The sequence below is a fragment of the Bombina bombina genome, chromosome 9 (genome assembly GCF_027579735.1).
Source record: "Bombina bombina isolate aBomBom1 chromosome 9, aBomBom1.pri, whole genome shotgun sequence".
Classification (NCBI taxonomy): Eukaryota; Metazoa; Chordata; class Amphibia; order Anura; family Bombinatoridae; genus Bombina; species Bombina bombina.
In genome coordinates, this window is record NC_069507.1 from 195,048,786 (window position 1) to 195,064,883 (window position 16,098).

The 16,098-nt window shown below is 34.8% G+C and overlaps 1 protein-coding gene across 1 annotated transcript in view; it reads right to left on the bottom strand.

Moving 5' to 3' along the window:
• The window catches only part of SFRP5 (secreted frizzled related protein 5), a 132,852-nt gene extending 117,048 nt beyond the window's left edge, over positions 1-15,804 (bottom strand). The window contains exon 1 of the mRNA XM_053692549.1: positions 15,128-15,804. Coding sequence (XP_053548524.1) covers positions 15,128-15,644 — 517 coding nt within the window. The 5' untranslated portion in view covers positions 15,645-15,804. The remainder of the gene's footprint in view (positions 1-15,127) is intronic.
• Positions 15,805-16,098: the final 294 nt, after the last annotated feature.

The window sequence follows — 16,098 nt, forward strand, 5'->3', positions numbered from 1 at the left end:
TTGTTTGTTCAGTTGCTGGCTCCGCCCCCCTAACCCCCATAATTTTAATGAATTTTGGTTTAACCATGAAAATAGCTTTTCCAATGCAGCAACCAGAAATCTATCTCCTACTGATGAGTTCCAAAAAGAAAGAAACAGGCTTGTCTAGTGAGTGATTTCTGGTTTGCTGTCATATTCCTGTTTAAAAGGATCGCTGTGTCAAAACAGTATTTTTGAAGCAAAAAAACTGAGAATTTGCATATCTAATTTGCATATCTTACCCACAATTCTCTTGTGCATTGGAAACATTGTATATTAAGAATTTCTGGGGGAAAGCAAGCGGGGATACTTGCCTAGATATACTAATTTCCTATGCAAATATTTATATTGATTTAATTTTGAGACATGGAGGATTTTAATTTCAGTTTTTTATCTCCCCCCATAATTTTAATATATATATATATATATATATATATATATATATATATATATATATATAAATCTGATTATATTTAGGTATAGATATATACAGATATATATATATGGGAATATCTATATAAATATACTTATAACACGCTCCTCTTTGTGCAGAACATTCTAATGTGAAAAATTAATATTGCATAAATATGTTTTTACATGTTTTTATCTACTTAACTGCAAATGGCTCCAATGCACATATATATCTGGATTCTGCCCCAAACACGCAACTGAGACTGCCCCTACCAAGGTTACTAACGATCTTCTCTCTGTTAAAAATATTGGCCACTACTCTATACTCATCTTACTTGACCTCTCAGCTGCCTTCGACACAGTTGACCACCCCCTCCTCCTACAGACCCTTAGCTATTTTGGCCTCTGTGACACTGCTCTTTCCTGGATTCACTCCTATCTTTCTCACAGGTCTTTTTCTGTGTTATTTGCCGGCGACTCCTCTCCAATGCCTCTGTCTGTTGGAGTACCTCAAGGATCTGTTCTGGGTCCTCTACTCTTCTCCATTTATACTTCTTCACTGGGTAAACTTAACAGTTTTAGCTTCAAATATCACCTCCATGCTGATGACACCCAGATCTACCTCTCCACACCTGCTCTCTCTCCCTCTGTCCTTTCTCATGTCAGCGACTGCTTATCTGGTATTTCTTCCTGGATGGCCTCTCACCACCTAAAGATTAACATTTCCAAGACTGAGCTCCTTCTTATCCCCCCTCAAGCTAACGCTGACTTCTGACTTCTCTATCCCTGTTGACGGCATCACCATTTCCCTATCGCCCCAAGTCCGCTGCCTCGGAGTTACACTTTACTCAAATCTATCCTTTGCCCCCCATATCCAATCACTTTCTATATCCTGCCCCAACCATCTACGCAATATTTCAAAGATTCACCCTTTTCTGAGCGCTAATACCACAAAGCAAATAATCCACTCCCTTGTTATTTCCCGACTTGACTACTGCAATAACCTACTTTCTGTCCTTGCTCTTTCCCGCCTCTCCCCCCTTCAATCCATCTTAAATGCCTCTGCCAGGCTGATCCACCTTTCCCGTCGCTCTGTATCTGCTGCACCTCTCTGCGAGTCCCTTCATTGGCTCCCCATTCACAGCAGAATTAAATTCTCACCCTTACATACAAAGCTCTCACCAATGCCGCTCCCCTCTACCGATCCTCTCTAATAAAAAAGTATACTCCAGTCTGCCCACTAAGATCCAACAATGACCTGCTCCTTGCATCCTCGACTATCACCTCCTCTCATGCTAGACTGCAGGACTTCTGTCGTGCAGCACTTACCCTCTGGAACACTCTCCCTCGTGCTGCCAGGCATTGCCCTAATCTTTCTTCCTTTAAATGCTCCCTGAAGACTTTTCTGTTCAGGGAAGCCTACCACCCAACTCAATAATTAATTAATTTCACTTTCCTAACATTTCCCTCATGTAACTCAGCCTTAACATATTTCTCAATCTTGCAGTCCTCACCTCCTGTTTCTCAACCTCCTACCCTTATAGATTGTAAGTTCCGATGGGAATAGGGCCCCCAATTCCTCCTGTATGTGTTTGTAAATTCTGTCCAAGTTTTATATCATTGTTTTATTTAAATGAATTGTATCCATGGACAGCGCTGCGGAATATGTTGGCGCTTCATAAATAAAGTATAATAATAATTATATATATATATGCAAATGTGTATTTATGTGTTTATATGTGTATATACATCTATAAATAGATATATACACATATACATACATATCTACACATATATAGACATTTATATATACATACATATACATCTTTAAAAAAACAAGCGATATTGATTGTGCGCAAACATTTTGCGCTCCACTCGTAATCTGGCCCAATACCTTTTGTTTTTATATTGGCTGCATACTCCCACAACCAGCTCATATGCTTGTCAGTCATCTTTTTATAGTCAGCGATGCTGATGTGATTTTTTCTTGGCACAAGTGTCAAGATTGCTTATTTATTTATTTAGAATTTGAGCAGTTTTCACTATTACTCATTGTGCAGGTTCCAAATGATAAATGTATCCATGGTGCATCATTGTGTATAAGTGATCATTCAGCCCCCACAAACACTTTTTTTAACAGGTGTTAATTGAAGACTTATTCTTTCTTATTTAATGAATATATTAATTAATTAAACTGACGGGTGTTTTTATCACTATAAAGAGAGGAAATAGCCTTATTGCTGAAGATGTTGAGTAGTCACAGATTAGTTTATTATTCATACCGGGTCTGTAATTGATGGAGTAAAAGGGACATGAAACCCCAAATAGAGCATACACTTTAAAAAATAAAATTAAAAAATAATTCTTCTTTCTCTTGGTATCCTTTATTGAACTAGCAGCAATTTACTACTGGGAGCTAGCTGAGCACATAAGTAAACCACCAGCAATCAGTGCAGCCACCAATCAGCAACTACCTCCCTGCTCCTGAGCCTCTCTCTGTATGTTTTTCAACAAAGGATACAGAGAAAACTTAGTGAATTAGATAATAGAAGTAAATTGAAAAGTTTATGCTCTATCGTGAAATAAGAATTTTGGGTTTCATGTCCCCATGTAAAACTGTAGTGACCTGTCCTCTATCCTTCACTCGTTAGCACACTGTGTGACAAATGTACTTGTCTAAAATGAGAAGCAATTTCTCACAATAAAATTTTGCCATTGTTCTATTTTTAGTATTATTTTTCAAATGTTCACATTAAAGGGACATAAAACAAGTTGGGATAGAGACAAAATATAATATGTGCTTTAATTACTTTACCTGCAAATGTATACTGCAGTGCATCGCCATTAACCCTTTCTTTTAAGTTTCTGAATTGTAAAGCTCTAACCCAAAAGTGCATAGGGATTATCTGCTAGAGCATGCCTAGAAGTTTTTGAAATACAATGCCTGTGTCTAAACACTAATAAGGGGGGGGGGGGGGTAGAGTTGGCTTCTCCAGGCAGCTTATCTATGTAATTAATTTTGCTTATTTTTGAAAATTATTATAAAACACTTGCCAGCAATTTAAAAAAAAAATGTAAATCTAACTATTTTTAATTAATTAGCCATTTTAGGATATACACATATTTCAACCAGTTTTATGTCCCTTTAAAAGAACATGAACGTCAATATTAAATTTCCCTGGTTCAGATAGATTATGCAATTTTTAGAGACTTCTGCAGGGGCGTAGTGTGGCCAAGGCAAACAAGGCACTTGCCTAGGGCAGCAGATTGGGGGGGCAGCACTTTTTGAGTCTCTGTTGGGAGCATCAGGCTTGCGCTAGCAATCTGTATTTTATATATAGACAAATAGATAGATTGATTGATAGATAGATATACATCATACCTGCCAACATTTTTTTTGGTTGAGCATCAGGCATGATAGGGGCCTGTCACCATTTTGTGGGTGTAGCCATGTTTGGAGGGATCGTTGATGGTTAGTGGGTGGGATAGTGGGTGTGTTTGGGTGGTCTGTGGGTGTGTCTGGGAAGTTTGTGGGTGGGGCTAAGGGAAATTCTGCAAATATGGACATATGGCTATATCAGAGGGACAGAGCTCAGAATCAGGGACTGTCCCTTTCAAATTGGGATAGCTTGGAGTTCTGTATATCTAAATATTATTACTGCTCACATGTATACTGTGTACACATGTTCTAATTTAACCCACCCAAGTGTATGCAGGTGTTTTGCAAGCCCTGGGGAACATTTGCTTTGGAAATGCCATGAAAAAACAAAAGTCATGTTACACCCTGACCAAAAAATATTATGGCTAAATAAGGCCTAAAACCTGGGGGGCGGTGGTTGGGTTGCAGCTGGATTTTGAGTGCCTAGTTCAACAAAAAGCCTAAATATGCCACTGGACTTCTCAATTTACTTACTATTAAAGGGACAATATAAACAAGATATATAAACCCTTTATTAACCTTTCCCCAGTTTTGCATAAACAACACACTATTATATTAATATACTTTTTACCTCTGTGATTACTAAGCCTCTGCAGACTGCCCCCCTTATGTCAGTGCTTTTCACAGACTTGCAATTTAACCAATCAGTGTTGACCCACCCATAACTCCATGGGAGTGAGCACAATGTTATCTATATGGCACACATGAACTAGTGCGGTCTAGCTGTGGAAAACTGTCAAAATGCACTGAGATAAGAGGCGGCCTTCAAAGGCTTAGACAATAGCCTATTAGCCCACCTAGGTTAAGCTTTCAACAAAGAATACCAAGAAAACAAAGCAAACTTAATGATAAAAGTAAATTGGAAAGTTCTTTAACATTGTATGCCCTATCTGAATTATGAAAGTTTAATTCTGAATAGATTGTCACTTTAATATTATTCCATAGTGTTGGATATAAAAGTAGGGGTATAGAATGACAAAGATGTGTGGTAAGATACAAATACAGAATAAAAGACTACATAAAACAAATTAGTACAGGAAGAGATGGCTATCAAATTATTTTGCTGTCTTGGTATCCTTTGCTGAAAAGCATATCTAGGTAGGCTCAGGAAAAGCAATGCACTACAGGGAGCTTGCTGGTAATTGGTGGCTACTTACATATGTGTCATCATTGGCTCACCTAATGTTTTCAGCTAGGTTACAGTAGTACATTGCTGCTCTGGAGCTGATTTTAACTATGTGTTTAACATCTTTGCAGGGTTTAAGCACAGTTATATGCAAACAATAATACAATGGGGTACATTTATTAAGCTGTTAAGGGTCCTATCTGTTGCAGGCTCACTCATTTGAGCCTGCAACCACAATTTATGAAGCAGTGGTCTTAAAACAACAACTTTCAATCCTCTCCACCACTCCTCTTACAGTTGATGGATTAAAATTCCCCTGGACTGATCCAACTGAGTGATTGACACATTATACCATTTTTATGTTCCTTAAACCCATGTTATCTTCCAAAACTGAAATAAGGAACGTGTAAGACATATGAGATGTCAGTTTTCTAAATCCCAATTTTAAAGGGGCATAATACCCATATGCTAAATCACATGAAAGTGATGCAGTATAGCTGTAAAAAGCTGACAAGAACATATCACCTGGACATCTCTATGTAAAAAAGATAATTTACCTCCAAATGTCTTCAGTTTACAAAAGTAAGTGCTCTGATAACAGTTATACTTCAGCTGCTGTCCAGCTGCAGGTTAAAAAAACAACAACAAAAGACAATAACCAATCAGCATCAGCAATGTTGAAGTCATGCTTTGCTTTGCTGTGATCTTATTAGATTTCACTGAATTCTTGTGAGATTTCATAGACTTCGTTAAACTGAAAAGGAAAATAACATGACTGTGACTGCACATGCCAGATGCACACTCCCTTCGAAGTCCTGAGACTAATATCCTGATTGGCTGCTTAAAGTCTCTATACAGTAAGGTGTGAAAACTAGAGATGTTCAGGTGATATTTTCTTCTAAGCTTTTTACACTTATACTGCATCACTTTCAAGTGCATCAACATTTGGGTATCATATTCCTTTAAGGCTTTAAATTGGAAATGTAATAATAAAAAATAAAATTTGTGCATATACGTATAAAAAACAAATGCAAATTCAATTTCATTATTTTGCTCCTGTAATTTAAATTGATATTTTTTTCTTTGCCCCCAGATTGGCTGGTATACATCTTGCAAGATCCAAACACTGACAATGCAATATTCACATAGTGATTGATACTTATATATTTTTCTAATTGCCACCCCACTCAAAAAGATATAACATAAACAAAACACAAGTGGATTCCCTGGACTGCAAATCAAATTTGCTAACAAATTGTAAACAAATTGTGGTTAATTGCTGATAGATACTGTAAATATATGAAAATTACTTTGGCCTCTTTAATCCTTTAGCAGTCAAAGCTGTTTACAACATATTACTACAATTTAACATATAGCTCTGTCTGGCAACCAAAGGGTTAAAAAAAATTCTATAGCTTTGTTCATGTATTTTCCAAATTTTTAGGTGATTCAGAATATGATCGCATAGTCATAAAAATCATTCATAATAAGAAAATATATAAATAACAAGACAAAAAACTAAATATTAAAAATGATCCAGGAAAGCTGTCTTCCACACATTCTTTGCAGTGAGGACAAAAATAAATTAAACATTTGGAGTTCAGCAATAAAATAGGGCAGATGTCTCTTATAAATCCAGAGCAAAGCACTCAAGGCTATACGAGTGCAGAAGCATTGTCAGAAATAGATGTTCTGTAAAATGTTCTCATTTAAGTTTTGAAAATATGAATCCTCTAAGCCAATACACGGTACAGAATAATAGTATTCAGACTAGAAAATGAATGTCATATGTAGATAGTACAGATAAAATAGCCTGCTCCACAAAGAAGTACTATGCATATCAATTCACATATTTAATGTTGAGATATATGTATTATAGCAGGACAAAGCAGTTTTTATTTATTTATATTATTAGTATTTTAAACTTGAACTTGCTGTGTATGCTATTTATTAGGAGAGTGGTTTGGGCAGCACCCTCACACCTGCAGGCACTGAGAGAGAAGGACAGTCCCTCATGTACAAGAAACAGAGAAGTCCAGCCACAGGAAATAAAATAAAATCCTTAATTTCTCCATAAGGGTCAAGGTGAAACAGAACTGAGACAAGGTTTCAAGCTCAAAAGCTCTTAATCATGAGGCATGATTAAGGGCTTTTGAGCTTGAAACATTGACTCATTTCTGTAACACTGTGACCCCTATGGAGAAATAGAGGCTTAGATTTTATTTCCAGTGGCTGGGCTTTTCTGTTTCTTGCTGTGTATGCTAACAGTATAGTGTACAAAAAAGATGGGGATATGATGTTCTTTATGGATGTCAATATGGCATCAGTCAGTGGCGTTTCTATGGGATGCCTCCTAAAATTTGCAGAAGTCTTTAAAGGACAGCGAGGTGATGAGGACTTGTGGGTAAAGCCTTGACAGGTTGATCAGGGCTGCAGGTGTGTAGTGGGCAGACAAGGCATATCATGTGAGGGTTAGGCACACCACACTATTCCTTGGATTTGCCATAATGAGAGAAGCTGTATAAAGGACGGTGGGCAGGCTTCCTAACTTGTGACCATCAAGCAATATCTGGACATTTTTGGGTATATTATGCTGTGCACCTCTTATCATTATTATAAAATTTGCAATTTTCAAAATCATCAGTGGCCATATATTTGCTAGGCAGCTCCATTCAATAGATGAACTTTGCTCTGTTTGCTATATCCAGGACAATACAATAGTTAAATATGGGTAAGGGGTATTTAAAAGGATTAATAATTTTACACTGATACCACAAGAGTAACCTCATCCACCCTTCACATGAAGTTTAGGCAACCTCTGTTAGTATACCATATTTTTAATGTCTAATTCCACCCTTGTATACAACCTTTCATTGACAGAGATTTAATTTGATCTTTAATATAGATATTAGACTAGTCCTATACCAAACCCCTAATTCCTAACTAAAATCTGTAGCTACTGCAAATGTTATTTCATATAGCCATCAAAATAACACTGACTACATTATCATACCTCCCATCATTTCCTACAGACTATCTTGGATAGAGTGGCAGGCGGCTTAGTCAGGAAGATCGGAGAGGAGTCATGGCTGGCAAGACAGGAGGAGCCAGACCACGGTGGTGAACTGAAGTGAGGAGTGGGTGGAGCTTGACATAAGAGTAAGAAATTCAGGGGTGTGACTTGGCAGCTATCATCTAGGAGAGCTGGAGGAGGGGTTTTGGATATTTTGTAATGACAAGCCCTAATCTTTAAAGATATATTCTGGTAGACCTTTAGATGCAGCTACTTCATTACATGGTACTGAATATACTAATTATTATATTGCTCAGAAACAAATCTTAAAGGGACAGTATACTATAAAATTGATTTTCCTTAATATATTTCCAATTACTTATACCAGTAATGTATGAGAAATTGTTTTATTCAGGTTTATTTATATATATGATATAGCTGGTTTTGTGCTTTAAAACTACAACCTATAAAAATGGACGGAGCTTGCAGGTAAAAACAGATCTTATTATTTTATCACTTTGTGTACATACACAAGCTTCTTTATCTTATACCTGTCTGTAAATCAATCCCAATACTTAGAGAGAATAATGGAAAATTAACATTTTATTACTTATCCCTCCCACACCCAACTGGGAGTGTAATTTCTTCTGCTGGCTGTGTTTACATAGCTTGTCAATAATTTATACAGAAACTTTCTGTATAGGTAGGGATACCACAGGCAAAATCAGCTATTTCAAATGCAAAATAATGGTAAAGGAGTTACTTTTTAATACACACCAACAGGTCAAATGTAACATCAGGAACAAATTAAAGGGAAGAAAATGTTGCATAAACTGTCCCTTTAACATTTGTGTCTATGCCTGTACCTGATTGACAGTATGGTATGTGTTTAGCTCTTTAGGAAAGATTAAATTCATGGTAAAATAATAATTTAATTTAAAACTACAAAACAGTCCATTTTACTTCTACCCAAGAAGGCCCCTTTAACAATTTGATTTTTGTAACGTTGCAAATTAATTTTTTGCTGATGCACTTTATGTGTACCTGTACTGGTGAATTCATGCAAAGATATTTCAAAAAACAAGTTATGTAGCAGATTATATCATTCTTAACAATTTTAGCTAATACATTAAAAGGCATATAAAAGTGCAAAACGAAAAATGCTCTAATATGTTATAGAATTGTATTATTGTTTAACTGCTGCATAGGGATTAAACACATAGTTAAAGTCTGCTCCAGAGCAGTGCTTCACTATTGGAAGCTAGCTGAGCATATCTGGTGAGCCGATTAAAGTGTTTACCCACAGATCATCAGCTAGCTTCCAGTAGTGTAGGATATGTACATATTATTTTTCAACAAAGGGTAAAACAGAACAAAGTAAATTTGAAAAAATAAGTGAATTTAAAGGTGTCTTAAAATGGCATGCTCTATCTGAATCATGCAAGTTTCATTCTGACTTTTTTTTATCTCTTTCACAGCGGGATACTGATGAACAGATAGGCCATGTACTGGCAAATTCGACCATGCAATGGCTTCGGGCCAAGTCAGTGCATTCTGTGCAGCAGTACATTTCAAACAGCATTCAAAGCATTTTTTGAATATGCTTCACCCTGAGAAATGCTTCTATTAAGAGTTATATCACTTTTAAAGGGATCTTTTTTTAATATGCATGCTATCTGATAATAATGGTGCAAAGCTGCAGCATTAGTCATGTAAAAAGCTACCACTTTAGCAAGGACAGAAGAATACATTTTTGCAAACACAATTATTTTGCAGAAATTTAAGTGAAATGGGGTTTTTAATTTTGTTTCTCATAAGCAATATGTTGCAGGCCTCTCAGGAAATGAAGTGGTTAATAGATTTATAAAATTATGTATGAATTACTTAAAGGGACAGTTTGCACAAAATAAGTCTCCCTTTAATTTGTTCCCAATGATCCATATTACCTGCTGGAGTGTTTTAAATTGTTTACAAGTGGCTTGTTTGCCCATATTTCACAATTTAAAATAGCTGATTTAACCTGTGGTATCCCAACCTACACTGAAAGTTTCTATACTGTAGGGACACTGTACTGTGGGGACACTGTACCCAATTTTTTTTCTTTTGTAATTCAGAAAGAGCATGCAATTTTAAGCAACTTTCTAATTTACTCCTATTATCAATTTTTCTTCGTTCTCTTGCTATCATTATTTGAAAAAGAAGGCATCTAAGCTTTTTTTTGGTTTCAGTACTCTGGACAGCACTTTTTTTATTGGTGGATGAATTTATCCACCAATCAGGAAGGACAACCCAGGTTGTTCACCAAAAATGGGCCGGCATCTAAACTTACATTCTTGCATTTCAAATAAAGATACCAAGAGAATGAAGAAAATTTGATGATAGGAGTAAATTAGAAAGTTGCTTAAAACTTCATGCTCAATCTGAATCACGAAACAAAAATTTTGGGTACAGTGTCCCTTTAAAGGACTAGTAAATACAGAATATTTGCATAATCAACAAATTAATGATAACCAGAAAAAGCAATAGCACTTAGTCTGAACTTCAAATGAGAAGTAGATTTTTTTTCTGACAAATTTTAAAGTTATGTCTATTATCACCCCCCCTGTATCATGTGACAGCCATTAGCCAATCACAAATGCATATGCATATATTCTGTGACTTCTTGCACAAGCTCAGTAGGAGCTGGTGACTCAAAAAGTGTAAATATAAAATGACTGCACATTTTGTTAATGGAAGTAAATTTGAAAATTGTTTAAAATTGCAGGCACTATCTGAATCATAAAAGTTTAATTTTGACTTGAGTGTCCCTTTAAAGGGACATGAACCCCAATTTTTTTTCTTTCACAAATCAGATAGAGAATACAATTTTTAAAAAGATTCCGATTTACTTATATTATCAAATGTGCTTCATTCTCTTTTTATTCTTTATTTGAAGAGATATCTAGACAGGTGACGTACACATGTTTGGAGCACTACATGCCAATAAATAGTGCTGCCATCTAGTGCTCTTGCTAATGTATAACATTGTTGCAAAACTGCTGCCATATAGTGCTGCAGACACGTGTACGCTCCTGAAATTACCTTCTTGCTTTTCATCAAAGGATAACAAGAAAACAAAGAAAATAGGATAATAGAAGTAAATTGGAAAGTCCTTTAAAATTGTTTGTTCTATCTGAATCATCACATTTTTGGGTTTCATGTCCCTTTAAGTCAAGGCTATTGACAGGCAATGGGAAGATAACCAGCAGAAGAAATTACACTCCCGGTGGGGTATAGAAGAGATAATTAATAAAATTATAACATCTAGATATGTGCGATTCGGAAATTTGGAAAATTCGGCAAATTCGGCGATTCGGATCGAACCGAATATCCGAATTAAAATTCTGCCGAATTTTCCGAATCAAACCGAATTAGTTTGAATTGATTCGTAAATTCGGGATGGCCTCTGGATTACACTAGTATTGTACAGTATGTTAGGTTTACACCTAATATACAGTATAATACTAGTCTAATCCCACCTAACACTTACCGAAATGCAGAATTTCCAAACCGAATCGAACCGAATCCAGCCGAATTTCTTCGAATCCGAATGAATCCGAAATGAATCTGAAACGAATCGATTCAGAATTTTCCGAATTCGAATCGATCCGAACCGAACTTCAAAAAATTCCGAATCGATCCGAACCAAACCGAATTTTTTCGCCATGCACATGTCTAATAACATCCATTGTTATCTCTAAGGGCTTGATATTTAAAACCTCGCCGCTCAGGCAAGATATTATAAGTAGTCTCCTCAGTACTGTGAGGTCCTTAAAAATGTTTTAGAAACATAAATTTATATTGAGAAATTTTTATGTTGCTATGTATTGTTCTTTATGTGAGAGACTCCTACATTGCCATTACTATACAAGGTCTACAAAAGATCCCAAAGATTTTGTGTGATTTCTCTCCATGCCGGCAAGGTTTGGAATATCAGGCCCTAAATATTGATCTTTGGTTTACAGACACATATAAGATAAGGAAGCTTGTGTGTGTACACAAAAAGATAACATAATGAGATCTGATTTTACCTGCAAGCTCAACCCATTATAAAATACTGTGGTTTCAAACCACAAAACCAGCTTTTTCATACACACAAATAAACCAGAAAATGCAATTTCTCATACATTTTATACCCTGCAGCTGGTTTAACAAGTCATTGGACAGTACACTAAAGTTATAAAAACAATCTCTTAACTAATGTTAACAAATCAATGTGTATTAAAAATGTTTATAATTGAAATCATACATGATCATTGTGTTAAGTTTATTTTAGTTTTGGAGTAGTTTCTTGATTTAAAAATATGATTTGTGTTATGTTTTTAAAGTTTTTTTTTATTAAACATTGTATATGTTATTGAGCTGAGCATGCACAAAATGTAAATATTTAATAAAACCTTTCACAAATAGCCATAATATGGCCTTTGAATCAAGCCAAAACGTTTTTTTTTCTTTAAAGATGCTAAGGATGTTGATTTAGATAATTAAAGAATGATGTGACCACTGGTGTCTCGTGTAAAGGATCCAAAATCAATGATTTTTCACAGTTCAAATTAATCATAAACAATTTGAATACATGTAAGAAAAATTTATTTTGAATGAATTAAAATGGCTTTAAATGTAAACCCTTTGCAAACCACTACACAAAGAATGAACGCCATTGTTCTAATTTATTAGCATAATCAATCAATTTATCTCAAATTTAACATATTGCCGAAATAAAAAATGTAGCATTACATTATAAAGTGTTAGTTAAATGTTTAATAAATATTTTTAAAATTATTTATGAATGTGTTCATTTAATGCACACATTTATTATTCCTTCTTTTTCAAATGTACTTTGACCACAGAGTGTTTAATCAAGTTTCTTTAGTGCTGACTTTTCCTAAAAGTTCTGTAGATCAGCTAAATATGTTTTGCTCACATTATTCTCCAAGGGAATTTTGCTTCCTTATCTGTCCAGTGAATTATGTTAGCTTTGGAATGCAATTTTTTATAAAGTATAAAAATTGCCAAGAAAGCTGCTTTTGATAACCAAAGTATTGTCTTTTCTTAGGAAAACATGATCAAATTTATTTAAATAATTTTACATGTGGATTTAAAAAAAAGTAGTAATTAAGTGTTTTTGTCTGAACCATTCATGGCATCTAAATGTAATATGTGAGCTAAGATTGTATCTGTTTTTTCTCTTTAGAAGATTGTAATAAAACTGAAATTAAAAGCTATTAAATAGGGAGGTAAAATAAATAGTTTTGATAAAAAACAACTTTATTTTAAGCCAGAAATGTGAATAAACCCAAATTTTTATTGCTATATAAAAATAGTTTTTCTCTCTTCTTCATATATATATTTATGTTTATTTATTTTTATATATATATATTTAATTTTTTAAATGGCAATTTGTTTCTTTCTTTTTCTAATTTTGTAGAAAAGATGTACAAATACTTTGCATTCCATTGCTTAGCTTCAGAATTTAAACACATGATTTAATGTTAATACGATTGACAATTATTGCAAGCCAGACCTTCAATTGAGTAAAGGAAGGATTTTTTTTTTCCTATGGATATACAAATAAATGCTCAGGAAGACATGCAGATACATAGATACCTGTTGGATAATTCTGAAATCTTAGGAGTCAGAAATAATATTCTCATTGTTGCTACCTGGTTTTGAGGATATGCCAAGCCTAAATTTATGATGTATGACAGTTGAATATTAACAATGAATGATATGTGAGTGCTTATTACATTAGCATATTTAACACTAGACATGATATAAGGAAGGAAAAATGATGCACTTTGGTTGAAGATAGGCAGCTAAACATGCCCAATATAACTATATGTATTACCTGATATTTATAAATGATTTGCAGTGATCCTTAAAGTGATATGAAACTGCACTTTAATGTTATCCTTAAAGTGATATGAAACTGCACTTTAATGTTATCCTCAAAGTGATATGAAACTGCACTTTAATGTTATCCTCAAAGTGATATGAAACTGCACTTTAATGTTATCCTTAAAGTGATATGAAACTGCATCAAAAATAAACATTTAAAAAGAATGCCTATCTTAAAGTCTGCAGTTATTAATTACTTGAAGAAAAAAAATTAAAATGCTTTTCAGTGTCCTTCAAAAGTAAAGTACTTTGAATTGCTCCTATATCAGTTCTGTATTGGCTTTGGACACCACGTTTGGAGTAATTCATTGAGTGTGCAATTGGTTAGCAGTGTAAAGTACCTTGGGTAAAAGTGCCTTCTGCGCTTTGGAAATGGATATAGGTAAACATTTTCTTACAAGTAACTAATAACTGGAGATTAAAAAATAATAATATATATATATTGCTTTACTGTGTACCTTTGTATCATTGTATCAATGTTTCTTAAAATTGTTTTAGTTGATTGGTCTCAGGGAGTAGCAGTTAATAGCACATAAAACAGCAAAATCTTTTTTTTAAAATGTTCACTTATAGAAAAGGTAGTTTACTGTGAGGGAGTTGAATCAGGGTACCTCTGAGTTTGCAACATAACAGATAATTAACCAGTGGTATTGTTCACAGCTCACATGTTATGCTATGTTTTCCAGAACTTAAAAAAAGTAAAAAAATATACAAAAGTAAGACTAAATACAGAAATGATGTGATGACCTATTTCTTCCTGACCATACATACAAATATCATTAAGTTAACCACAAAGGGACAAAAGTAGCAAAATACATGCAATCTATGCAAATTTTTAGTTGATTTAATCTCTATACAAATTGTTTAAATTAATCCTTAAAGATAATACATATTGGTTTATATTACATGTGAATAGTTTTTCCATGTTGTTTAATTAAAAGGACTAAATGGATTTTTGAGAATAAAATAAGATAAACTTTTCAGTCAATAAAAAAAGAATAATCGGAAATGTTTTGAATTAAAAATCAGGTTCAAATAAATAATTGATTGGGGATAACAGTCAGTTGCATCTTTTTAATGTAAAATAAACCATATGGGTGACTCAAGAATAAAATAAATGATGGCAAAATGTTCCCAAGCTGTTTGAAACCTATGAATATTTTAATAAAGGAGAGTGGGTTACCTGGTGGTTGTGTGACTTGTTTGCTGCCAAACTGTACGGCAATACAGAGGTCATTATCAAGAGGAAATTTATTACAGTTCAACATCTCTGGCCAAGGAAAACCATAGGATTCCATGACAGGAGCACAGCTGTCGCGCACAACCTCGCAAAGTGACCGACATGGATAAATTGGCCTTTCTAAGCACACAGGAGCAAAAAGTGAGCATAGGAAGACTTGGGTATCTCTATGGCACCTTTTTGCCAGCAGGGGCACCCAGCTGCTGGCTTGCTGTTTAACCTCCGGCATGGTTTCATGGTCAAGCAAATTAGGCAATCTCATTTTCTTGTACCCCACATTGTGGCAGAGATGGAGATCTGATGGAATGTCCACACATTGGCTCTGTTTAGCATAGAAGCGTCCATTCTGAAAATTGTCTGACTGCCAGCTGTAGTAATCATATTCTTCTGCAGAACTCCAGAGAATGAGTCCAAACAACAAGGAGTTTATCCAAGTCACAATATTCCACTGGAACTGCATGGCTGTACCAAAAGTAAAAATAAAACAACTAAACACACTAATCTAATTCATGTATAAACCAAAGATGCTTCTGGTACTTTGTATATTTGTTTCACAATAAAAAAAATGAAATCATGCAAAATTGTCAGCTTTTTCTTAATGCAAAATTGTATTAGGTAGTTTCCTTTTCCCTTCGTTTTTAGTTATTCACTCTCCCTTTCACAAACTTCACTGCAGCTGTAGATAGAGACAGCTGGAGCCTGTATGCTGCATGAGAAGTGAATTAAGTCTGTGCGTGTTTGCCTGCTTGCAAACTCTTTACCCAGTTCAGGGAATCTTAGCACCACCCACCCCCTAATCTTTTAAGTGAGCCCTGAAGGATTAGCCAACAGCCAATCTTCAGTGGTCATACCTCCTCCTGCTGCCTGTACTAAAGAGTCTGACTCCATGTGTAAATGTGACAGTCAAATTTAGA